The 26,990-nt window shown below is 37.5% G+C and overlaps 5 protein-coding genes across 6 annotated transcripts; 2 read left to right on the forward strand and 3 right to left on the reverse strand.

Annotated features, from left to right (window-relative positions):
• Positions 1–2,514: 2,514 nt before the first annotated feature.
• mpdu1a (mannose-P-dolichol utilization defect 1a) lies at positions 2,515–5,824 on the reverse strand. Its single transcript, XM_079451325.1, has 7 exons — positions 5,261–5,824; positions 5,024–5,089; positions 4,755–4,887; positions 4,565–4,650; positions 4,362–4,480; positions 4,172–4,282; positions 2,515–3,683 (listed from the first exon to the last, which is right to left on the reverse strand). The coding sequence occupies exons 1-7, from the start codon at positions 5,310–5,312 to the stop codon at positions 3,543–3,545; spliced, it is 708 nt and encodes a 235-aa protein (XP_079307451.1). The 5' UTR covers positions 5,313–5,824; the 3' UTR covers positions 2,515–3,542.
• Positions 5,825–7,410: 1,586 nt separating this feature from the next.
• On the forward strand, positions 7,411–11,649 carry tm4sf21a (transmembrane 4 L six family member 21a). Its single transcript, XM_079488134.1, has 5 exons — positions 7,411–7,758; positions 8,488–8,553; positions 10,085–10,218; positions 10,345–10,531; positions 10,932–11,649. The coding sequence occupies exons 1-5, from the start codon at positions 7,582–7,584 to the stop codon at positions 10,938–10,940; spliced, it is 573 nt and encodes a 190-aa protein (XP_079344260.1). The 5' UTR covers positions 7,411–7,581; the 3' UTR covers positions 10,941–11,649.
• On the reverse strand, positions 11,059–15,863 carry slc25a15b (solute carrier family 25 member 15b). The gene is made up of 7 exons (XM_079488124.1): positions 15,532–15,863; positions 14,879–15,008; positions 13,546–13,804; positions 13,231–13,368; positions 12,972–13,147; positions 12,371–12,529; positions 11,059–12,261 (listed from the first exon to the last, which is right to left on the reverse strand). The coding sequence occupies exons 2-7, from the start codon at positions 14,931–14,933 to the stop codon at positions 12,140–12,142; spliced, it is 909 nt and encodes a 302-aa protein (XP_079344250.1). The 5' UTR covers positions 14,934–15,008; positions 15,532–15,863; the 3' UTR covers positions 11,059–12,139.
• On the forward strand, positions 15,620–18,494 carry mrps31 (mitochondrial ribosomal protein S31). Its single transcript, XM_079488106.1, has 7 exons — positions 15,620–16,050; positions 16,347–16,763; positions 16,906–17,058; positions 17,208–17,354; positions 17,436–17,506; positions 17,619–17,756; positions 17,885–18,494. Exons 1-7 carry the CDS (start codon positions 15,935–15,937, stop codon positions 18,109–18,111), a joined length of 1,269 nt encoding a protein of 422 aa, XP_079344232.1. The 5' UTR covers positions 15,620–15,934; the 3' UTR covers positions 18,112–18,494.
• Positions 18,495–18,783: 289 nt separating this feature from the next.
• On the reverse strand, positions 18,784–25,154 carry LOC306911416 (uncharacterized protein). Of its 2 annotated transcripts, XM_079486749.1 has the most exons (10): positions 24,864–25,154; positions 24,034–24,094; positions 23,269–23,934; positions 22,311–22,937; positions 20,334–20,464; positions 20,147–20,240; positions 19,982–20,030; positions 19,799–19,873; positions 19,480–19,654; positions 18,784–19,391 (listed from the first exon to the last, which is right to left on the reverse strand). In XM_079486749.1, exons 2-9 carry the CDS (start codon positions 24,072–24,074, stop codon positions 19,487–19,489), a joined length of 1,851 nt encoding a protein of 616 aa, XP_079342875.1. In that variant the 5' UTR covers positions 24,075–24,094; positions 24,864–25,154; the 3' UTR covers positions 18,784–19,391; positions 19,480–19,486. The 2 variants fall into 2 exon arrangements, with proteins under 2 accessions (XP_079342875.1, XP_079342876.1); XM_079486750.1 differs by lacking the exon at positions 24,864–25,154 and having other exon boundaries at positions 24,034–24,191.
• Positions 25,155–26,990: the final 1,836 nt, after the last annotated feature.

Here is a 26,990-nt window from a genome sequence, read left to right on the forward strand (position 1 = left end):
GTCACATTAGTTCGGAAACACTAGATGACAACCAGGCCACAAACAAATCCACAAGTTTGTTTAGGACAAGCTTCAGTTTGTGTGTACAATGAAACAGTTAGATAAAGTTAAACTGCCTACAATGTGTGTACGCACATTTTTTCTTTTTGGATATATCTATTTGTTTGTGGCTAGCAGGACAAAATCGCTATGCTCCAGTTCAGGGCTACAACAAAGAGCAGGACCAACAGCATACTTCTGCACTGCTGTCCGGTTGAATGCCACCTAGAACCCAATTATGGTTGACTTGTATTCTCAAACAAAGAGATAGAGAGAGAGAGAGAGAGAGAGAGAGAGAAGTATTGCAGGTTTGTCTGTCAGATTGTAGGTGTGGCGTCTGTTCGTGGGAGAGTTATACAACAATTTGCCACCAACAAATCGTGCATGGAAAATAAGCATGAAAAAAAACAGACTGACAAGCCAAATGTCGTCACAAACGTTTAACTAACGTCACACAGAACACTTGCTGGTAGTGAGTCAGTGTTTCAGAAATTTTAATTATTTGAACGTTCCCTTGAGCTTCAATCATACACTGTAAACATTTTTTTGCTGCCAAAGGATTATACAAGTTGACTTCAGTTATTTCAACTAACAATTTAAAGCAATTTCAACATAATTTTAAGATACAACAACCAAATTTTAAAACAGTAAGTTGAAATGATTTGCACAAGTTAAAAATCATTAACTCACCCTCTTGTCATTTCCAACCAGAACATCTTCCGCAGAACACAAAAGAAGATATTTTGAAGAATGTTGGTGCCAGAACATTTCACTTCTATGGTATGGACACAATGGGTGCCCCATGTTAAACCCAAAAAATGGTGAAAAAATATAAATACTATCTAAAATAAAGACCACTGGAAATATACTGTTTATTAGGTTCATGTGAGAGTTTAAGAAGTGTGTGGGGAGGTACATGTTTCTCTAGAGAGCTGTAATCACGGATATGAGGTGGGCACAAGCGGCAAGTTTATTAAAGTACGTCTTTTAAAAGGGGTTTCCATCTTTGTTGCAAGACAATGAGTTTGCACTGACGTAACAGCACTTCATACAGAGAAGCTTTTCAGGACCTTGTTCAGCCTCCATCAAAACTTAATTCAGGGTGCCTATTTAAATTCTCTCTCTTCTCTCTCTCTTCTCTCTCTCTTCTCTCTCTCTTCTCTCTCTCTTCTCTCTCTCTTCTCTCTCTCTTCTCTCTCTCTATTAATTTTAATAAATATATGTCCCTTATATAGACTAAAAATATCCATTTTATTATACATTTTTTATTTTATCATTGCTAATTTTTTTTTACAAAACATTCCTAAAACAGATTTTCTGCTTCATATAAATCAAACTTGGCCAGGCCAAGAAGACATTTTTGTAAAACCGTAGCAGATATGATGTGTGACAGGTGGCCTTTCCACACCTTTCACATCGCACAAGCTATCGCACACAGATTGCTCAAGCATGCAAACAATACGTCACTTCATATTTCAACAACTATGTTTAGCTGGCATATTATTTGTTAATAACTTTGTGAGCACACAGGAGACGCTTTGACGTGGCACGGTGAACTACAGAGGGATTACAGCACCCAGATTTAAGTATTGATTCACTGCAGCTGTTCTTTTCTTGTAGTTTCTAAGAGAAAGACCAACAGACATGAAACAAGTCCTCCAATATTACTGAAGCAGTTTTCATTTTACACTAATTTACTTCTGTGTAGATGGCATTGATCTGCAGCGATTCAAAAAATTTTATTGGATTTTTTTGCTTAAAATGTCAGAACACTGTGATTTAAAGTCTACAAAAAGATCTGTATCATCAGCCACTCCGGTGGAGCCCACACAGATAGAAACACACACTGAGCATCAAGATCACATTCTTCAGATACATAGACAAACCGCATCAATGGGCTTCTTATCAAACACACCCAAACAGCACATCAAAGTATCGCGATCATAAACACATTCCAAATAAAAAGGAATACATAAGTTACTTTAAGGAAGTTAGGTTAAAAATAAAGTCCTCACGAGCCGTGTGTACACAAACAAAGTCAATACTTTCAGACCCTCATGGGCAGGCCGCACAAACACACGCATGGCCTGGTGTTTCCACACAGACAAGCAGATTAGATCATTCTGATGGTAGATTGAGATCTTTCGGACAGGTAGATAAGGAGAGAACCACACGCAGGCACACAAACTCTTTATGACTCATGTTTCAGCAAGTTTTCATTGCTCCGGAAATACACACACAGCCAACGGAGAAGACCTCCCACAAAGCAGACAGAGCCAAGACTACACAACCAGACCCGACAAACAAACCATACCACACTGTCAACACAGCTCCTAAGCAACAGTAAAGGACACGCTGGACGTCATTTCAATATCTTTACAAGACTTGATTTTCCAACTAATCCCGAAAATAGTTTCGCCCAGTTTGACTAAAAATCATTTCCTAAAAGAATAAATCAACAACTTTATACAAATTGACTCATTATATTTTACTTAAGAATAGGGTGTTTGGAAATGTGAAGTGTGTACTGCATAAATCATAACATCAAAATTAAACAAGAAAAACAACATGAGACTAAAATTACTGAAAGTACACACAATAATGTTTAATGGACACACACATTCTGGGGTGTTAATTTGTGTAAATAATGTAACTATTAGTTATAATAATACTGAAGAAGGCCACAGAAATAGTGAACATCATAAATTACAAAGATTAGATGTCATGTACAGGAAACACTACTCTTCTGCCACCTAGCGTTCTATTTCTGCAAGCTCACTTGAGTTTGATGCTTCCGCTTTGTGAAGCCTGATTTGTCAGGAAATCTCACCAACCCCATCTGATATGCAAAGAATGTATATTATCCAAGTTTGTGTGCAAACGTTTATCCGTTTAAAAAGTTATTTATGACTTTCTCTCAATAAGAAACATGAGCTATAAAATAACCTCAATTTAATGCATATGTATCAAATGTTTTTAAGGACCCTTTACAAAACATTTACTACACATATTTCATTTCTTCTGTGAATACCACAGAAAAAAAATACCAAATCATGGCTTTTCCAAAATTATAATACTGACAAGCAAATCAATACTGTTCTACTAAATACTAAAGAATACTGAAAACGTTAAACTACACTGTATGTTTATGGTGTTTGCTAGTTTTGTTTTACCAAATCAATCAAATAAGTTTACTTCTGATGACTTAAGCCCAAATAAAAACACAAACCCCTTTGTTAATCAAAATGTGCACAACGCAAAAAAAGAAAAAGGAAAACTATCTCTTCGTGTGCAGAGAAAGCAAAGTTATCCAAATGTAGCACTGCATTTGACACTAGAACGGTTTTTGGCATGTATTGAATGCATAAGACTTAGAGAGTACAATATACTGTATTGTCTTGCACTAACTAGTGATTTGAACTAGTTTTAAGTAGCAGACATAAAATAAGCATTTCAACAAGCTATGTGAGATTCTTCACATCTGCCAAGGTTCTTAAACACCTTTACTCAGCCTTCTCTTTATACACTTGCCTCACTTTCTCTATGCTGCATATATTCCAGTATAAAAGAATCTGTGCTAGGATCACTCCACTGCAACAACAAGCCACTGAATGCAACTGAGCTGGGAGTGATAGGCCAGTCTCCTTAGAAAATAAAGAGAGATTATTAACATGACAGCATAGAAAATATTACTAAAATATAACACAAAAACAAATTCTACCAAAGATAGTATTATAAGTAACTATTACAAGCAGGACCTGTTTATTCATTTATTCGTTATTTAAGTTGCTTGTATTGTACAGTACAGTGCAATTGTATAATAAATATTGGAATTTTTTGTGCTTGTTTTTAGAAAACAATTCTGGGCTAGTGTTCTGACCTTATAACACTACAATGTGTGACTAACTTCTAATCAGCTATCAAATCTCCACACCTGTTTTTTGACCGCACGCTACATTATGTGATTTTTATCATGGCAGTTTGTTTATCCTTTCCTCCCCTAGTGCTGGCGTTCAAAGTTCCTACTATAATATATCCATATTTTGGGCTTGTTCTTTCAGACTATAGTGCTTGATCCATCAACACTGACTTCTCCCCTGTTAGCTCACTGAATGTGTTTTTGTTTGTGTACCTGTAATGAACTGAAGATACGCCCTAGAGACCCAAAAAAGACCAACAAAATAGAGAGAGCTGAGAGCTGGCCGGTGTGACCACATCTGTAGTTACTGCATGCCTGGAGGAGCTGAATATGTACACACAAATAAAGGATTGCTCCTTGCAAATGTACACACTCTCTCTTATGGATTTAAGTCGTATCTCACCCTGCCAGCAATAACAAACAGGACATTCCACTCCCGCAGTGTCCCAACCACTGACACAGGGGTCAAAGGCGAAACCAGGAAATACACGAAGGCACAGTATAGAGCAAGAAGATATACACCTGTGTGAAACAAAAGAACACATATATTGAAATAAGTAGTACATAATTAAGTTCTGTCACTGATTCTGTGATTTTGTTTCTGACCTTTCATAGTTTTTCCTCTGTAGTGTTGGATGAGAAAAATCAGAAAAGCAATCTGGATCAGTGCAAACAAACTTTCCCCCCAGGCTCTGCATACACACACCTGCATGTCTTAGCAAGACTGTAAACACATACTTAGCAAGCACATACTTCTATGTCCAAAACAGACTTCACTATAGAAATGCCGTTATACTCAGTTGGAAAGTTTTGCCTGTAGCAGAAGGCTCCATGAGCAGAGATGGCCAGCAGTTCCAGAAAGACAGATTCCGCACACAAACCATCAGATCTTCCAGACCAAACTACTTTCCCAATCTGAGCCAGTGGGGCTGTGACGAAATACATAATAATATGATGGAAAACATGTGAAAACAAATAGTACAAATGAAACGTATAGTACAACTTAATGAGAATAATGTAAAACTTAAACAGATTTGTTAGTATCAAATAAAGTGGGCCACTCACCAAAAACAGTTGCCATCAAAACCAGTATTCCCATAGTCTTACTCATGACAATCTTCAGACAGGGCACTACAAAATAATATAAATGATAAGAAGATTTCAACTTAATAAATTGTAGACTATGTCAACTGTGTCAGCTGTGACTTATCTCAAAAGGTGTGGCCCAATGTCACTTTTGTGTGAATGCTTTGTTCCTTGTCATTTTGTAAATATGTTAACTGAGATAAAATCAACCCTCACCGTGTATGAAGTTGAAATGAAGGAAAAATTGGTCATAACATTTTTCTGGCATGAAAGTTAATAAAAATTATTTCAGTTGGGGTATCGTCCTTTCCCCAGACGTATCCATAGTTAATGCCCTGTCGGTGGTCGTAGTAACTTTTTACAGTGGACTTAAAAACAACACAGCAGCTTTCCGAAAGCGAATTAAACCGATTGTGGTTGTTTGGCTTCTGAGCTAACCCTTTCAGACATTTAAACAACTGGCATAACAAATGTTACGATCAGGACTATTTCGTAAATTCGACTAGTTTGACTGCAAAGCGTCTAAACCAATAGAATGTGACGTTCAGGTGGGCGTGCACGTGCACGGTTATACAACTCGAAGTAGTAACCGTTCCCCAGTGGTTTCATCTCGGTATCTTTAGGTCAAATCAAAGAAAATTCGCGACTTCGGTAAACTTTTCACTGTTTTAACCTTTTGTAAATTAAACGTTTCTGTATACGGCTGATGTGTGGGTCATGGTTGTGTTTCCCATCAGCACCAGGGGCGTAGGATTCATGGAAGAGAGGGGTCATTTGTCCAGTAGAGGGCGCATTCTCTACAAGTATACTAGGAGATGCATTCCTGACACGCGCACACGCAACATTCAACTTTCTTTTATGATTCGATATTTTCCCAATAAAGATATGCAGAGCCTAAACAGTAAAGTTTTTTAAACGGTATCGCATTTTATTGCTTTACTATAAATAAATAAACGTTCATTGATCATTTCTGGTGTTTGTGATAATAACTGATTGCATTAGAATAATTGAATCACTATACCGGATACACACTTTAGTTAAAGGTCAAGAAAAGAGCATTGGACACATCCGGTGTTGTGCATTATTCTGTGACTTGTGTATGTGCGTTTGGCATAAATTATTAATCATTGAAAATTATAAGAATGTCATTGATAAAACATGACATATAAGAGGAAGTCATAAAATAATACAAAAGCAAGATAAGAGGTGTTTAGAAATCTGACATTGTTCCACATTCTTTTAAACAGAAAGGTGTCTTGCATTATGTACTTTTACACACATGCTTAAAAAACTCAAACAAATAACAATGAACATTCTGATATGATTTCTTGGCAGTTTGATAGTTTGTCTTGAAAGACCGTCTTTGTCTGTGCTTTGCTTGAAAGGGTGGGTCAGTATGTTTTAGGATGTTGGGGTTAGGCAAATGGGAAAAAAGGCATACGAGCTCTTCCGGTGTTTAATCAACCCTGACTGCTCCTTTTTACAAACACAAACCCTGTGTAAACTTTGTGAAAACGATTGATCTTATACATGTACAGTGTGTGTATCATTTTTTCTACTTGGTCTCACATAAAAAGGGCAGTATTGACAAATCATTTGTTAGGAGGGCCAACGTCAGTGAAGTAACCACCGGGAACATTGTTGTGGACACTTTACCAATGAGACCCTGCTTAAAGCATCTTAACAGTGCTGGATGTATAAAGTTTTTCATTTTGTCGTGTGCCCCATAAACTTCAGTGGCAGCCCTTTTGTTATACTGGAAAATCCCATATTGATAATTTGTCTGTTAGACAGTACTATTTGTTTTACAGTGTTTTCTCACACCAGAGATGGTCCAAAGTCCAGTGGTGCATTTGTTTTAGAGTACCCTGTGCAAACACTTCCCTAGAGTTGAACAGTGCATTGTATACATCTGTGCCTGTCACCACTGTTTAAATATGCCATAAAATCCTTCACGTCACTTCTGACTCAGACTGCATCTGAAGGGTTAAAGATAGAGTGTTTCTATTTGTTGTGACAACCAGAGCCTGGTTTTGTGTCTTTAAACATGTCTGTTAAATGCATAGAATGTCTAAACATGTGTATGAATTTTAAAATGTGGCTTTGATTCAATAGTGTGTCATTGTGTTTTCTTCAAAAGTAGGAACCTCATCTTCTTGGTTTCGAAGTAAAATAGGTTTGTTTGTCATGTATAAATATATAAAATGATAATACTATACTCTAGGCACACAGCTTAAACAACAGTACATATAATTGTATATATTGTATGTTTTATTGCGTTTTATAAGTTCTCGCAGGGTGTGGTCAGAGGAAGAATTACATGGGCTTGTCTTGTCTTATCTTAACTCAATAACAAATGTCCAGCCAGTGTTTATAAAGACCTCAGCACACTGAAAGACACTCTAATTTTGAGGGATCAGTGGGACGTGAAGCTTATTGTAGAGTTGAGAAAGTTTCTATAAAATACTACAATTAAATAATTTTATATCGTAGCAATTACATTTTTCAGACTTTAAGGATTATACACATTTTGCAGTATGTGTACCGGAAAATGTGCGCTATGTGTCGGGGGAACTCTGTATCCACTGGCGCTCATCTCGATAATCTGTAACATCATACTGTTTTTCCCTGGCTGGGATGTTAAATACGCGCAGAATGGACAACTTACAGAGGAGGTCAAATACATGGGAGGACTGGTTGGAGGGGGTGTACTGGTGAGTTTATTAAAATATAAGTTTAAAGAATAAAAGTGTATGTAAAACCAAAATATATATATAAAAAGTAAGTTTTGTTTGGTTCTTGTCAGTCACATGCTGTTTTCTTCAATTAACTTCTTTGCAAAATATTTTTATTTAATCAGTTTGAATTGGGATCAAGTATAAAAATGCATTCTTATTTGATAAAAAAACTTGAATAATATCTAGATAAATATACACAAAACCAAAAAAGATAGTTGGGCAACGCCTAAAAAAAGTATGGTCATATATTAAAGTTTTTACTATACTAGACTATTGTAAATTGTATTACAATGTAGTATGTATAGTAATTTTACTTTAGTATAGTAAAACTACCACAGTACACAAGAGTATTCTCTAGTATTAACTGCAGTAAACGGTTGTACAAATTGTAGTACACTGTAGTATATATAGTAATTTTACTAAAGCATAGTAAAACTACCACAGTACACAAGAGTATTCTCTAGTATTAACTATTTTAAACGGATAAACTTGTAAATGCTTTAGTATTCTAGAGTATTTTGTTAGTGGGAAAAATGAAAAAAAAGTGTTGCATGATGTAACTCAATTAGTGTTGGAATCAATTAGACATATACTGATGTATCAATAATAATACTGTAAAAATATAAACAATATAAGTATCATAAACATGCAATAAGTTAAATATGAAAAATTCATCAAAATATATATTTTTTTCTCTACCTGCAGGTTTTGATTCCTGCATTTTATATTCACCTGACTGGAGAGAAGGGCTGCTGTGGTAACCGCTGTGGGGTGAGCTACAAACCTACAAACAGACTCAGTTATTTTTAGTTTGCATTTTATAAATATCTATAATCCTTTAGAAATTCAGTTATGTAAAAGCTTGTGCGCTAGCCATCCTTTATAAATACCATGAAATGTGCATTAACTCTGCAGGGACAAAACGGTCATGTACAGTAAAACGAAGCTCCGACCAGTTTAAATTTAAACTCTGTGTCTATTTATATCAAACTTAAAGAGCTCAAATATCATAAAGCTCAAGGAATATAAACAACCACATACACGAAACATATACAAAAACTAATACTCAAACTGATGACTGTGTTATAACATGATACAGATCTACAGTGCTTATAACTTGTGTTATATCTCAGTTGAGTGAAGCTTCTTAGAACGCAGGGAATGAGCACATTTAGAATGTAATTGTTTACATGTGATGCGAAGAACATTTGTCATGTGCTTGACAGAGTGAATAAAACAGATTAGTTTGAAAATACACAGGCACTCCTATGTTGTAAAAAAGTAAACTGGAAACTGCACTGGAAATGGTTGACTGGCGTATGGTTCGGATCTCTTTAGCAAATATTTGGAGATTGTGACTTGATTGTACAACCTTTCTGTCATCATGTACTCACCCTCAGGTTTTTTCAAACCTGTATAAATGTGTTTGTTCTCTTAAACACAAAGAAATATATTTGTAAGAATGTTATCAGTTATCTTCCACTACCATAGTAGGAAAATATATTGTATCTTTTTTTTGTTCTGTTGAACAAAGTGAGATATTTTGAAGAATTCAGGAAAACAAACAGTTCTGGGACCCCTTTGACTAACATTTATTTTTGTTCTACTGTAGCAGTTAATGATGTCACAGAATTGAAAATTGCTAATATTCTTCCAAATTTCTTTCCAAAATTAATTTCTACAGGTATGAAATGACATGAGGGTGAGCAAATGATGACAGAATATTATTTTTGGGGGAACTTTAACACTTTAACAAGAATTAAAGTCTTACAGTGACAGATCAGGAGTTTTTTAATGTCACAAGACACAAACACTTAGTGATTAAAGATTAAATTTGGGATGGTACCATCCCAAAAAGGAAAAAAGTCACTCTCTCGTACCTTCTCTGGATCTGTTCCACATTGGTGGAATGATCTACCGGCTGCTACAAGATTAGCAGACTCGGTTGCCATCTTTAAAAAACGCCTAAAACGCATCTCTTCCATCAACGCGTCGCAGATTGATTTATCCTAATTATCTTCCCTTTCCTTCTTAAAAAACAAATTAATAAATTACTAACCTCACTAATCTTAGCTTTATATACTGTGCTAGGCTTTAATGGACTAGTTTTGATGCACTTATGTATTTTGTTGCCTATGTTGTTATAATTGCTTCCAATGTTTCCTCATCTGTAAGTCGCTTTGGATAAAAGCGTCTGCTAAATGACTAAATGTAAATAACAGTTTAAACCTAATGCCACTCAAGTAAACATGTTTGCATATTTGTGTGTAGTTTACTAAAACATTCCCATTTTCTGTTTTAGATGTTTCTGTCAATTTTATTTGCAGCGGTGGGAGTTGTTGGTGCCCTTTATAGTTTCGTAGTGGCACTGGTGGGCCTTATCAATGGGCCATACTGTAAAGTAGGTCTGCTCTGGTCAACTCCCTTCAAAGATCTGTAAGAGCCACTTCACATCAGTCTACACATTTAAGCATTAAACGACACATTTGTTTTGTTTACTTTCATTTTATTTACATTTATTAGATTGTCTTTTGATTCATTCAAGTGTTTTCTATCCCTCAGGAATGATAGTTACCTTAAAAATCGTGACATGTGGGGATTTTGCACCGAGCCAAAAAACGTGGTGGAGTTTAATGTAGGTCTGTTCTCAACACTGTTGGTGGTCAATGGCCTGCAGCTCATCCTCTGTGCCATACAGATGATCAACGGCCTGTTTGGATGCCTCTGTGGAACCTGCCATGATAAAGATGTAAGAAACACAAATACATAGAGAATGCAAGAAATGTCACGTAAAAAACGTAAATCCAATTTTGGATTAACAAGGGATTTAAACCAAATACCATTAAACAAAGTCTCCATACTCAGTGGCCAAATTTGCAATGCATAGTACAGGCAGCGAGTTCAGTCATAAACGATATATTTTTAATCGCTGGCTAAGGTCACAATAATATGCTCAAATAGTATATTGCAACACAAAACTATTCTTTAACGAATAATTATTTACAAGATATATAATTGTTTTTCAAAAAATGGTTTTCCCCTTGTTCTTATCTGGAGTTTTTGTTAAACTAGAAAGTTACAATATTATTACAATTGAGCCAGTTCATTTAATTGTGCTTTATGTCTTATACTTACATTTTGTTTTTCAGCCGCTGTAAAGTTCTCCGGGTGCACGAGATCATTGCCTCACTAATCAGCTAACTTGCGCCCTCTTGTGTAAAGATTTACTGCTAATTAATGTTAATTGTTCAACTTTTGCCATTCATTAAATTGAATGTAAAGTATGGAATATATAAATGCAGAAATGTCATACGTATAGCATTTTAAAGAAAGTTTATTTGTACTTTTTTTCACGTTTAGTTTGCATTCAGTCGCACCTTTTGATAGTTTTCGCTAATACTTTGCCTTTATACATTTTTAAACAATAGCGTAAAAAGATTTAAAGACTGAATACTGCTGTAAAGGTCTTTAATGAATGAAGAAGCACTTGTTTTCTATTTGTTAGCATGCTCGTTTTTAAAGGCAGAACATCTGCAGATTTGATCAGTTAATGTGTTTCTATCTGAAACTATCAAACAGTCTGCAAGTGTATGATGTCTTGTTTTTAAAAGTAGTGTATTCCAGCCATTAAAAGCAGAGAAATAAACAGAAATAAAATCAAACTGTTACACATGTTAAGGAATGTGTTTTGAATCACTTTTAAAACTATACAATTTCATTTTCTAAGAAATGTATGGGTCATGTTAATTCAAAAACATATTTAACAATACACATTCATTAACATTCACATATTTAACAGCAAGTAAAATACTTTGTACATGAAAAATGCTTTCTCACCATTTAGAAAAAAATAAACACCAGTTACACAAATCTTTTAGTTACATTAATAACACTTAAATAAAATGGAATAGAAACATATTCTAAAACCATTCAAATGTGATTCCATAACAGGCAGGCACTTGTGTTTAAGAACATTTGTGTTTAAGGTCAAAACCTTTTCTTTTAGTGTTAAACTGAAAACTTTAAAACAGTTGCATAGTAGTCGTTTATCTGCAGGACTGTTGGGAAATTGGCAAATACACAGATGTACGGAGAGGAGTGTAATGTGGAGTATTAAGTACAAAAATACTACAATTGACGGATGATAAAACTGTAATTTAAAAATATATTACAATCCCATTAAACTTCTAAACCCTTAAGAGTAAGATTTAGCAGCATGACATTAAAACACTATTACAAAATAAATATTGTAAGTATTGTAATAAAAACTGTATTAGGGATTGTGCACATTGCATGTGTACTGGAGTAAGAATAGACTGGCCATGATGTAGATTAGCAGAAGTTCAACCGTGAGGAGTCAGCCGTCAAAGTGTGACATCATCATCTTGCGACTGGCTTCATAACCTAAAAACAGAGCCCCGTTGGCTGGAAATGTACGAATCATGGTGGGAGTCAAACCAGAATATAGAGCTCTTACACCTGAAAAATTAGGGGGAAAAAAGAAAAGCAGCTCAGGTTGTCCATTAAAAAAAAAGTGTTTTATGTATTAATCTAATCCAAAGGCAAAGCAAATATATATCTCTCTCACCTTCCGTTCTAAAGATATGCATGAAAGTCTTAAAGAAACCAGCCTGTCTGCCTGTCATTGACATGACCTGTATCCTGGATTTTACACAGTCCATCGGGTACACCACCAGCCAGAGACAAGCTCCACCAAAACCCCCACTGAACACAATAGGGGCTACACCTGCAAAACACAGACATCCCAAACTATTAAAGCGGCCACAACAACTCTAAGAATATACAACAGTAGTTTCTAGTCTAGTTTCTTTATTACATTCACTTGCTTCCAAAAGCCTGACGTTTAAAAACATTTTAAACAATGTTCAATTGCTGATAAAGAAGTCTCCCGTGGATGTTAACGCTATTGATTCAGCAAACTGTACTCATTTAAAACAAAAAAGCTCATTGTTTACCGTGCAGACTGATTTGGCAGACGCTTAATGTTTGACCATGCATTAACAACTTGACTCACTACGTTGGAGAGCCAACTCCTTCTTTACACAGAAATATACCAGACTTATCAATGAGTGAGAAAAAAAGTATGCTGTTAATCATTGTGTCAATACCTTTAAAGTAGGACATTTTGTAGATAACATTTACTAACTGTAGAATAAGTGTTTCCATACCTATGTCATCCTTGCCACAGTGCATGTAGTCAGCAAAGAGGGAACGGCACAGTTCATACGCTCCAAAAAAACAGAAATATCCAGGAACCTCGCGGGCTATAGTCGTGGTTAGACCCTGGAAGAACCCTGCAGGACCATCGTTATGCATGATGGACTTAACAACAGACCAAACTGTGCTGAAAAATACAGAAAAAACAGTGCATGAGCATTAACACAGCACATAACATAACTGCTCAAGAAAAGAATCTTACAGCCTTACTTTTGACTGGTGGCAATTTTGCCGGATGTGGCCATCTCATGCATTGCCTGCAGTCTGCACTTGACCAGTTCAGTAGGACACAGCACCAGAGAGGAGAACACAGAGGCCACGGAGCCTGCACATGCTTTGTGCATATCACTGTGGAACAAAAAATTTACAAATATACAAACATTTGCAGAAAGTTACATTTACCCCAAGTGACTTATATTTACATTTCAGGCTTTCAGACATATCAGTATGTGCATTCCTTGGAATCAAGCCTATGACCTTGGTGTTTGCTAGTGCATTTATATAAGAACAAAAAATCCCCTCTACCTTAGAACAACACCTTTCTCTTGACTAGAGACGAAGCGCACCACTTCTTGGCAAAAACCGTAGCACATGAAGAGCACAGAGTTCTCAGCAATGTTAGCCATGAGTGCAGGAGTGGTACCTTGATACAGCCCTCGAAGTCCCACCTGTTTATATGTTGAAACAAAGCAGTGCACAAAGCCTCTGTACAAAGTGGGGAATGTCTGCATTTTCACTTTAGCCGTGTCCAACGGTTGACCACTAAACACACAAGCTGTGCCCCCTAAAGAGAAAAAAGAGATTAGAGATAATCATGAAACAATCAAAACGGATTGTTGAAATAACATCATTACTCTGTTATAAACATTAAAAAAATACTTTTAGTATTATTATCAGAACCTTAACTTGGTTTGAACTTGTGATCCCAAACATAAAGTAAAGGAACAGTTCACCCAAAAATGAAAATTCTGTAATGAATTACGAATTACTCACTCTCTAGTTGTTCCAAATCTGAATAAATTCCCTGGTTTGAGTGAACACAGATAAAGATATTTGGACGAATGCTTGTAACCAAACAGTTCTTGGACCCCATTGACTACTATAGTGGGAAAAATGACAATGGCAGTCAAACGTGCCCCAGAACTGTTTGCTGTCCTACATTCTTCAAAATATCTTCTGTTGTGTTCAACAGAACAAAAAAATAAAGTAGTTTTTTCCTACTATGGTAGTCAATGGTGGCCAGAACTGTTTGAAATGTATGGAACAACTCAAAGGTGAGTAAATTATTTGGGGGTTGAACTATCCCTTAGAGATGATTTAATTTAATAGAGATATAATACTACAGTAGAACAGTATAATGTACTGCAAACTTACTTTACTATTTATCAATATTATATTCAAGCAAAAGAGAATAGATTTAAAACATCAGTGAGTGAGTATGGGGGGTAGGGTCTATTACAGACTGGTTACAGCCTGTGAAACTAGTTGAGGACTAACAGTAAACGTTTTACAATGCAAATGATACTGAAATGCATCCCGCCCTACAATGCAATTGCACATCAACATAATTAAAAGTGCTTGTGACAGTTAGCCAAAAGTAAAATCTATTGCTACTCTTCACAAAAATAATACAAAACTGTTTGTGCTCACACTTTGTGGAATTAATTATATAACAGACCCTAAAAGGAAAAACTGAAAAGGGTAAGTAAAGACCAAGTACCGAATGAGGTAAGGTTGCCACTTGAATTCGTGGGGCCCTTTACAGATTACAAAATAAGAGGCCCCAACCACAATATATTATACAATGTGAGATACATTTTCAGACTTTAATGACAAACTTTTAAATGACCAAATGTACCTATAGCTCCAGCAGAGAGGTCTATCATCGCCTGTACCACTGGATGTGGTGCCATGTTGAAATAAATCAAGTGTTTTCAGAAATCCTTGTTAGAAGATCTTGATCTAAACTTGATTCAAAGACACAAAACCTGAGGGAGAGAAAAAATAAGTCATACTTAAAACCACATGTACTTTTAATTATGTAGGCCCTACAGTATATGAAATTACCTACTGCGAAAAAAAACTATATGTATAATATGAACAGAGTAGGTTTAGTTACAGTAACGCGTGCACGTGACTGTGTACAGAGTTGCATCAGCATGAAGCATGGAGCTAAATCTCAAGTTTCACGGAGTAACAAAGTTCAATACGGACAATGGGCCAAAGTCAGCAGCCATGTGACTTCGAAATACTCCCAGACAAAGCCATAGCTAAATGTACGTTTATTTTTTGGTGCACGTGGCATTATGCAATATTTTTCGATATTATGTGGCTGTCTGGTTTTATCAGAGAATAAAAGCAAAGATACCAAAAACTGTTGACTAAAGATATGCCCTTGCATCACCTGGATTTAACTATGAAAAGCGATTTGATTTATAAGAATTGACACAAAAACCGTTAAAACGTACAATGTAGGGAGATAAGAACAAATTCAATTCACCAAGCCCTTACCTGGAGTAGTGAGAGTTCGAGTCATGATGGTTTTTGCTGAACTGGTACGTTTGCGATTAAATGAGTGAATGACCTCTCGGTAACGACTGTAAAAGGATGGAGATTGACAGCGGCAGACAGCCCCCCTCCCCTGGACCACTTACAAGCTATGTCCTTTTCCAGTTGCGGTCAAATTAAAAGGCTCTGCTGCAATTTATGTGACGTAAGCCGATTCAAAAATACAGATCCTTAAATGTTTCTTTTGTTTTTTGCAAAAGGAGGAGCCGTGGATGCACTTCATCCCCTCAAAAATGTGTGAGGGGCTCCCGGAACCTTTAGACGTTTCGGACAGCCGGCGGACGGGTTTTTGTGCTGCACACGGAAACGTGCATGGACGACATTGAGGTCCTCCAAGAGAGCAGTCATGTACAGAAGATTGTTAATAAATATTTATCAGGTCCGAAATGGATTAATTCACACGCAGGATCCACGACCACCTTTCACGAAATGCAAAGAATTCGAGTTACCTTCGTCTTTTTGGTAAGTTGGCAATTTTACATATCTTGACAGGTGACAATGATGGAATTGACTATTGTGCGTTATGTGTATCGTTTTAAAAATGTATATTTTATATTAACATCCAGAAATGTATTTCCTGTTAAAATTGTATGCATGAAATGTATTATATTATACTGTTAAATAGATTATTCCCTCCAGGTCAGATATTAGACTAATGATAATAATTTGAGGGATTTCCAGTATCAAGTATGTCTAAATGTTTATTCTTTTTGCTTTTAATACGAACACTTATTTTACATTGTTTTTTTTTATTTTAGGCCCATGTATAAAGCAAGCCTAAGGCTATTGGGAACCAGTAGCATCGCCTTTAGTGAAAATAAAGACAACACTCAATCCTTGTCACAAAACAAGAAAACAGAGGGGAGTGAATCTGGTGCAGAGGTTATCAAAGATGAACAGAAGAAAACTGAAATTCAAAATGAGGACACTTCAAAAGAAGCGTTGACATCACAGACTGAAGGAGCTAAACCGGAGGAAAGCAAACCGCATGAGAAGACAAAAACTGGAAAAGAGAGTCTTTTAGAGCTGCTTGGAGGCATGAAGGTGGAGGTCACAACCAAACGTAAAATAAGACCACCAAAAATTGTAAGGACCAGTGAGAAACCTGAGCCCAAGATTGTGGAAAGCGCGCACAGTATGTTTCAGCAGGCCACAGCTGAGGGTTCACCACAGCGGTGAGTTATGGATTATATTTATAGCTTTTCTATTAGCTTAAAAGCAAAATCAAGCGTTATCTACAACTATAGGCGAGTTGTGATGGCACAAAGCGAACACTAATGAACAGCACTTTAATATGAACAATGTTCCTCAATTTAGTGAGACATTAAATCCAGAACTGGTTGCTGCAGCCTCAGCTGCCGCATCCACGCTGCCCAACAGCCATCAGGCCGAATCAGAGCTCCTTCAGCAACTGAGGAAACATGAAGCCATACCTGACACCCAGAGGAGAGCAGAAGGACAGAACATTGGGTACGACTTTTTCTTTTTTATTGTGTAAAACAACATCATGGTCTTGCAAAAATGATTTTTGGAAGCCAAGAAAAAACTTGAAAAGTGGAAAGTTAAAACCTTCTACAATGTATATAGATAACCATGTATAGTTCTCTTTTCTGTTTCAGAGACATAATAGCTGATATGAAAGTAGGAAAGAGGCAAAATGGCAGATCAAGTGCAAGGCCGACTAGTCAGATTCGTTTTGATGATGATGGCAGGGGATATACTCAAGACAGAAGCATTACTAGTGAACTTGATGCAGTGCGTAGAAGGTAACAAAAAAGCTTTATTATTTACTTGTTTTTTAAGTCTGTTTTTTATTAAATCATACTGTGTACTTTCTTGTTTGAAAGGAAGAGTCCTTTTACTGGTAAAAAGCTGAACATCTTTGCTGCTCTGGAACAGGATGCCGTTTCAGATCTGAGTAAGGAGTGCAGTTATATATTGCCGCAATAATAACTAAATTGACATGTTTCAGTATATCCATGTCAAATAAAATATATTTTACCTACACAATTGTGTGCTTTTAACTTAAGGCCCCACCCTTTGGGATATTGAGCTAGCCAATCAGATTGTCCAGTCAACAAATCAGTTACCTCGGAATGGATTTGAGGAGATGATCCAATGGACCAGAGAGGGAAAGCTTTGGCAATATCCAATCAACAATGAGGCTGGTAAGTTCTTTAAAAAATATATATACAAAAGAAACCCTTCTACCTCCACATCTGTTGTTAAAATTCCTTTCTTTTGGCCAACCAACATAATGCTTGCTTACATCATGTTTTTTACCCTGTTGCCTCAGGCCTGGAGGAAGAGGCTTGTGTGCCCTTTCACGAGCATGTGTTCCTGGAGAAGTACCTGGATGACTCGTTCGCCCAGCAGGGTCCTGTCACGCACTTCATGGAGCTTGTGATCACTGGTCTTGCAAAGAATCACCACCTCACTGTTAAGCAGAAACAGGAGCATATCGCCTGGTTCAGAGACTACTTCCAGCAGAAAGACAGTATCCTCAAAGAGGCTGAGGCATGAGCAATCCTTTTATATTCCACATTCACGTTACTTGAATGCTCTAGAACCAGCTTGTTTAAAACCATACTGCTGTTAAGATGTGAGAAATGGCAACCAGATGCAAGGAGTTTAGAATTGTATTATCATCAATTCCTTGTGGTGAGCTGTGGAAATTGTGCTGCAAGCTGTTTAATGTTGATATAAATACCTAATAAAGCTGTTTTCCAAGAAATGGCCTGGGAACTGTGAATGCTTAACATAATCCAGTTACGTGTTCTGAATCTTTATTAAAAACCCCTGTGAGCAAGTCAAGATCAATGAAAAAATATATGATCATTGTATTCAATCTTTTCACAATGTAAAGTTAATATTGCATAAAAGAATTGGTTAATGAACTTTTACACAACTTTGTAATGTGGTGTATATAGGAGTCTTGGCAAATCTTCATTATTTACAACCAATTATTCACTTCTGATGTAAAGTCGCATGGCTCCTCCTTTGTAAGAAGGACCTTAACAGAGTGTAGAGCCCAAACCCTGTCAATAGTCTTCAAGTTCACATGAAATTGTTGAAATCTAAGGCAACCGTTGTAAGCCAGCATCAATGGTTTACAAAAGGTATAGTGTCAAACTTGTAACGATCAAATCAGATAATTTAAGTAATCAGTTCAAGAAATCGGACAGAAAACAGCTTATAGTTCCAGTTTTATTCAAAGTGTCTTGACTACAAAGGCTGTACATTGTGTTCTAGGTGCTTCGCAAACAAAATATTACAGGGAAGTCATTCATTAACATGGAGCTCAGCCAATCAAAACACTCAGCTGTTACATCCAGAAACCAACTGAAAAGCACCATACAAAGCATTTTACAGGCATCATATAACTTAAGTCTATTAACAGTCACTTGAAAAAAAAAATCAGACACTAAATATATAAACATAAAAATGAGATAAAGAATCTTAACAGACGCTAAAATCATATTTTCACAAACCTCTGGTAAAGAACGGTTTTGTAAATGTTAGAGGTTGTATTACAAAATCTTAACGCTGCCTCATATTCTTTGACCTTCAAAAGGAGTAGTGCACATTATTCAAAACCTCTGTCTCTATGATGCACAAAATAATACTAAAGAAAAACAACTTGATAAACAATGAAAGCAAAATGAAAATATACATTGGTGATTTTTTTTGCAATTTTTACAATGATTGATTCACAACTGCCTTGCAGTAGGAGATTAGGTAAATGTGAGGGGGTAGAGAAGCTCAACGTCAAATGAGGAACACCTTTTCATGATGAATAGGATCTAAAAAATATGGAATACGAAACTTTAAAGCATAATACAAAGACTTAAATAAACAGTTAAATTCTTAAATATGTGATATGGGACTTGCCATTGCATCACCACCGGCGATAGCTAGTGGATTGCCGCTGATGGGGCACTTTATGCCGCAGGGTCTGCAAGTTCTTGTACTTTGACATAATACTTTGGCTCTTTTTGAAGACGGGCTTCTGACTGAAGGGTGGTCTTGGAATTATAGCGTTATCTGGTCTTGGAATTATAGAACTCTTAAAATACAAAGAAGAGATCTTTTGAATTTATTTCAAAAGTTAAGGGGTCACAACAGCATTTACAAAGCAATATGAATGAAATATAACTCCTTTCAAAAATATTCTCAATGTTTTGGCCAGTTGCAAAAAAGCTCCACTTACCATCAAGGGCTTCCTAGGAATACCGTCAGGGGCTGGTCCTGTTTTTACTACACCAACCGGGGGGAAATTAGATCTCTAAGAACAGAGATAGAAAAAAATATTAGTCGATTGGCAAAGGTTAGATCATTTTGAATGTAAGAATCAAACATGCATTTTTTCTTTATCGATATAGGATTCTATTACCGTGAAAGAACCAGGCTTCCCCATGGATGTTTCTGAACTTCCAGAGGGCCTAAAAAATAAAGTAAAACATTGCACTCACAAATTTTGCAAGAATTTGAAACCCCTTAATATTCTAAATATTAAAAACAAGACTATAATGGATCTAGACTAAATAGCCTCATTTACCGTCTGTCCTTCTGGTCTTGTGAAGAGCTGCCAGGACTTTGTAGCTTGGTAAAGCGTTCATTCAGTGTTAAATTCCCATCAGATTCTGAGCTTTCTGCATAACAGAAAAACAAAATGGGATGACACATCTGTAAAACAAGAAACTTCAGCAAAATATTCAAATCTATAGCAAGTGCCAGGCTCCGACCTGTCTTATTTTTGGGGGCCCGATTCCTCCAGGGTGCACTATTCTTAGGGCTGGTGCTGGGTTTGTGTCCTGCCTCCCAATGGGAAACCACAACAAGGTCACGTGAGAGACGTCTATCTATTGGTGAGGGGCTGAACAAAATGCAAATCAAATGTTTAAACAAGTAATCTTAATTTTCTGGACACTTAAGCATGAAATAATCAACGAGCAAATTCAAACAAGTGCATGCAAAAATTTTATTTTGTTTTCTTGGTGGAATAAACTACGAGCGCCTTGTGAACGGAGGAGAGAAAATGAACACTTCATACAAAATTACTTAAGCGTCCCCCAACTGTACAGGACCAATGATGGATTACTACATGGGTACTTACAGCAAAGCAAGCCCATCATCTCCATGCGTTTGAATTGGTAGATACATTTTCCCTGATTCACCCTGGCATTTAGCAGCCTTCCTTTCACTAATGCGAATACCACATATTGGTGGACTGAATGTTCAGATTGAAGAATGCAGTGTAGGAATCATCATATTCTCCAAAAAGTTAACCATTCTTCTCCAAAGATCAGCAGGTGATGTAGATGCTTATGTTTTATCCATCCATTTATCCAGACAAGCCAGAGATGTTCCATGTGCCATTTTCCCTCAATCCTCTGCATCAGAATCTTGGTGTATTAAGATCGAACACTCTGGCCTTTCAGATTTCAATCCAAATGCTGCTTTGCAGCCTTGTTCTGCTCCATGCTTTTGAGTAAAGAAATCTGAGTACAGATGCATTTTTCTGGAAAATTTCCTTTTATTGAACAGCAAAATCTTCAAACCAAAAGGTTTGTAGACAGACACCAAGTGAGTTTCATGTATATCATCCATCTTGACTGAAGAGGTACGTATGTGGAGCAACATTTTGCTTAGTTAATTATTCAAGAATACATGAATGTGATGGCAAAGTAATTGTTGATATTTTGGCAAGCTTGTTTTCGTAAGAACAAATGGACCAAGCCTTGGGTTCATAATTGATCTGCAGGGCATCTTGGGTCATTGATATCATCGTCTTCAATGTAGCTTTGACACAATAAGGACTTTTGTTGGTTGTAGCTTCTTCATATTTGAGGTTATTGGACTGATATTTCTTGATCGTGGCCACTTGAAATCTTACATTGTTTTATTAGGCGTGGTGTGCGTCAACTGATTCCAGTTCCTTTATCTTCTTGCTATGCAACATAAGCATTCGTACAATCAAGAAATGCTTGTTCCTGCTAAAAGCTTGCGGCAGAGTACAGCCCCACAGTCGATCGGTTGCTTCATCCAGAGAAACATCTGCATTATCATTTGATGTCATTCCCATAAAAAAAATCTACAATGTTTACGTATCTGCAAAAATAAGCTTTTTTGCTGTTCATCATTATCTTTAGCAAAAAAAAAGTCCTTTCTATGTCCATTTGCAAAGACATACTATCCACCGTCCGTGAGAAGATGTTTTTCTAACGTTTGAGACGTTTGGGCAGGGCATTATTTTACTTGTGGTTTAAACTGTGGCCATTGCTGGTAAAACAATAAAGTTCCTTCAGCAAACACTTAAGATTAAGAGTTAAACAGATTATCTTCCTCTGAAGACATATTAAACATCTCTCCTCATATGGATTCATCGTTGTGGGACAGATGACATTTGACTTTTGCAGATGAACTGACATTGAGGAAGAACAAAAAGAGACTGTGAATCTGTAACACTTGAAAGAGACCCCTTGCTCAGACACATCACATTCGCTTGACAAGGACAGAGATAGTCTAGGCAATGACAGACGTTTAACATCTTATCGGTGACAATAATGAGGAAAACAGGCATGATTTCTTTTTCTCTCCTCATCCATCTCATCTGACAAGGTGACACCCCTTTTGCTGAAAGTTTTGCCATTGAAAAACAGGAAGCTTGACCTTCTAAACATCACGCGCCCATTGCCACAGTGTGAGGGGTGATACCATACCTGTGTGCTCTCACAGAGCGACGTGATTCCAACTTTGTTTCGGAGTCCCTCTTGGCTGTCTTGGAATCCGTGTTGGGTGATGACTCTCTGGGTGACGCTAAACCTTTTTTCAAGGACGCCTTGCACGGTTGAACTCCTGTGGAATCTTTGCTATGCCGTGGTCCTGTCTTGGCATTCTGGACTCTGTCTGCGATTCTTGGCCTCGGCGGGGGCAGTCTGAACCTGGTGACTGACTCCGCCCTGAATTTTCGTGCCTTTATCAGTCGACTCTTATCGTTAAGGGTCAAACCTCTGAAGCCCCTGGGAAGAAGAGGTCTCACTGACGGCTCTCTGCGGAAGCGCTTCGGTGGTCCATTCTCCAAACAACCCAGTGGAGGCAGCCGTCTGAACTCTTGAATCTTCCTCTTCATTGGGCGTCCCATGGGCCTTTCGTGGGGTCGCAGAGGAGGATAGAATCTGGAAGACGAGCCTGATGGCGGCGGACCTGGCTTCCATGCCGGTGATCGGTAAGGGGGTCGTGAGTGTGGACTGGCCTCTCCTCTGTGTGCCCAATCCATGCTGGGGCGTCGAAACTCTCTTCCAACTCCTCCATGGTGCGGTGGACGTTGATCTCTCGCTGCAGACCACCTACATATCCATTACAAACAATACAAACATGTGGGTTACAATGCCAGTTTCTGCTGCTCGAGGTGTGTGGAAGCTTTTAACTTCTATTAATTTAGATCCAGCCCCAATCTGTTGAATGCCACATCTTTGCAAGTATAACTTTAAGAACCTCAAATGGTTTCACTGTATTGGCTTTATCACTCTGGTACTTTACAATGACAGAAATCTGGAAGCTGGGATTTACTCTCATGGCCCTGCAGTGTACTGGTTTCTGCAATTTAATACCTAAATGTGCATTTAAAGCCTTATCTCTTTATCACTTTACCCAGCCTGCACCGCTTCATTCTTGTACCTCTCTTGATTTGAACTCCTTCCGTGAAAATCCCTTGGACTTCTCTGGGGTGGGCCAGAGAGCCTAGAATCCCCGCTAAGGGGGTTCATATAACCTCCTGGCCCGTTCCAGTTCTGCCCCCCAAGTGGTGGTCGCCCAAAAGGCCTCTCGCGAGGTGCAGGGCCCCAGCTCCTCTCATGCTCTTGAGCTGGACTTGTGCGTCGCTGAGGACCCCTGAAGGAACCATGAGGAGATGGAACCCTTCGTTCTGGTGGCGGTCCATGAAAATGGCGAGATGGCGATGGGTGGCTCATGTGTTTTCCTTGGAAGAGCAGTGGTCTGTGACTAGGTGGTTCATGCATAGGACTGTGAGGAGACTGCCTGTGCTGAACTGGGGGAGGGCGGCTTGAGCGGGGAGGCGAAGGCCTTCTGCGGCCCCGGTGTGAATCCTGTGAGCTGGGATAGGCATGGAACTGATCCTGGTTCTGTTGCATCCAATGTCCATGTCTCTCTTTACGTTCACCCATGTATGAGGGCCTCTTGAGGTATGGCTGGGGACCACCGCTGTTGCTCTCTCTCCAGCTGGGTGGGGCTTTTCCAGGAGGTCCTCTAAAGCCTCTCGTGCTTCTTGAAGGAGGGTCAAATCGCCCCTCATGATTCATGCTGTTGTAGTTGTCCGAAAAAGGCCTGCAAGAAAAACAAATGTGAAACATGTCGACGCCACAACTTAGTATGGATTTTACGTAAACACATAAAATGTAATCTACATATACAGCAAAGCACTACCTGTGTTTCGAACGAGGAGATCCTGAATGAGGTCTCACCATTTTGACCTTTGTTTACCTGTCTTTGGTAGAATTTAAAAAAAGACAATACATTATTTCAATGTAGGGTATTGAATATAAACCTTAAAGCCATCACTACTACAAAAAAAGCGAAGAACTAAACGACGCTGTCATGGCAATGGCCACAACTTCCGGTATTAATATTTGCATAACTAATCCAGAGGCCGTTGTCAGAATATTTTAAACAAAAATAGATAAAAAAATACACAATCACGCCGTTTACCTCGAAAACAGTAAAAAAACAAGTCACTTTTATTTATTTAATTTCCGTGGTGCGCGTCAAAGTTTTTCCTGTGGTTATAGGGGCACGTGCAAATACCAAAGTAAAAATGTGCACGATTTGTCAAACAAGCACGAAAATGGTGTCGTTTTTCTAACACGCATGCTATTTAGGGTTAAATCACGTGAGGCCTAAAGCGAATTCGTTGTAAGGCGACGACACCACATTCCTGGCCTAACACGATAGCGTGTAAAGCGGCTTGGCCCCAACAAGGCCCAAATTTAACATTCAGAAGGGTAACGTTACCAAATGAGATTGTAACACACAACATATTACAAAACCCGTTTATTGCACTACTCAGTACATAAAACAATGTAAGGAAATACAACACATACATGTATCCGCTTCGGTTTTCAATGTTACGTTACACGTGAAGCTACAACAAAGCGAAATCGTTTCCGATAAAACGAAATTGTAACGGTTTTAACGACAAATGTCAAAATTTAGCTTATCATTGTAAAACGTTAAGAAACCAAGTTGTTTTGACATACCCAAGGTTGTACAGAAACCAACACTACCAAACAAACCAGTCTAGTTCTTCGGGAAAGGCGTATCAATGGCCGTCTTCAGTTGAACGTCGCTTCGCATCCGTCCAAAAATAAACCATGCATTGTTAATAAATGACAGAAAACCGATGCTTTCGTCGTTGTATTTAAGCTGCGGAGTCGAAAAACTCGTCCCGTCTTCTGAAAAATGCATTCAGACGAACTGAAGTGAACAGCTGCAGCCGTTACGTCACGTCACCGGATCAGTGCGCGTACACGCCCAAGTAATTCTTCTTCAACTATCTTGAAATAAAAGCAGTACAAATGAAGGGCGAACGTCTTTTTTCCTCTTTAAATGTTGAGTCATGAAACATTATCTATTCTGTATGTCAGTCCCCGCTGACAAAAAAAACAATAGTAACTAAAACACTACGAAAAATAATTTTGAAATAGTTTTAATAATGGTTCATAATGGTATTTGGAAACTATCAGAATTTCTTAAATGGTTTCGGTCGTTTTTTTCAGCAGGGAATGACACGGTGAAGTTTGCCAAACAAAACCTTTTAAGTCTCAATAAAGAACTATGATGACATTTTTAGTTAAACCTAAAAAATACATTTTCAGAGAATGTATTTATTACCAATATATTGAATTACCTATTTGACTAAACCCCTGACGATACAGCAGAAGTTTTCTATTTTAAAAGAGGAAAAGTAATGCATTATGGGTGTGATACGTTTTTGAGAGGACATTCTTTGTTTAGGGATTTCTGTGAAATAAAATGCACAAACCAGAAGCAAATACCCAACAGATGGGATTCATCTTTATAGACAACAAAAAGTTATTTTATTTCAATGTGTCCATTTATGAGGACTTTGTTCCGTTATGGATGGGACAATTCAGTCACGTGCCTATGAAAAACAGTTGCTTTAAAGTCACCATGAAACCAACGTTGCGATTGACTTCTTTTCCATATCATGACGTATATCCGAGTGAAACGGCTTCAGAAAGTGACAAAAATCTACTTTAGCGACCCGAATGGACATTTTCTGCTTATGGTCATCTGTTTAAATAATACTGTGGTAATACTAATTAACATCTATGGGTATAATAGTTCTCGTGAGAATGATCTACTGATTGATGCGATAGAAGGGAAAATTCTGCTTGGCTTAATGCTTACCCAAATGCCTGAGTTTTCATTGGTGGGGACTTTAATATTGTACCTGACAATAATCTCGATAGACTGCCACCTAAACAGTCTGCCTCTGCTAATCCTAAATTAAAAATATGAATGGATAAATTTGATATTATTGATATTTGGAGGGAAAAGTTTCCGAATATTAAATCCTATACTTGGAGTAATAAAAATTGTTCTAGACAGTCCCGAATAGACTACTGGCTTGTTTCACAATCTGTTAGGGATTTTAAAGATGTCAATGCGAGAGGAAAGTTAAAATTTGATCCAGTAATTACCAAAGCTAAGAAAAAGTTAAATTCCTGGCTCCAAAGAGACTTGTCTTTAGGAGGAAGACCCCTCCTCGCCAAAGCGGAGGGTGTTTCTAGATTGACCTACCCTGCTCTTTCTTTACATGTGGACAAGACAATTTGTGTAGAGGTTGATAGAATGCTGTTTGATTTTTTTATGGAAACACAAGAGACATTACATTAAAAAATAGCTTTGTATAATGCATAAATAGCTTTGAACGGGGCGGGTTTAACTTTCTTGATTTTTCTTCTTTGAACAATACGTTTAAGATCAATTGGTAATTCTGATTGGAATGCTATTCCAAATTATATTTTTTCTAAAGTTGCCAGTCTCCCCTTTCTATTAGTATGCAATTATAATATCTCTAAATTGCCCATCAAATTGTCAAATTTCCACAGGCAGGTGCTTCTGGCCTGGCACTTGATTTATAAACATCATTTTAGTCCCCACAGGTATTTTATCTGGAATAACCATGATATCCGATATAAAAATAAAACACTTTTCCTCTCAGATTGGTTTAATAATAATATTATTTTGGTTTCTCAACTTGTAAATTCAAATGGTTATTTGTTTTCTTATACTGAATTCTTGACGAAATATTCTATTCCTGTCACCCCACGAGACTTTGCCATAGTGATGGATGCCAT

The sequence above is a fragment of the Barbatula barbatula genome (genome assembly GCF_947034865.1).
Source record: "Barbatula barbatula genome assembly, chromosome: 2".
NCBI lineage: Eukaryota > Metazoa > Chordata > Actinopteri > Cypriniformes > Nemacheilidae > Barbatula > Barbatula barbatula.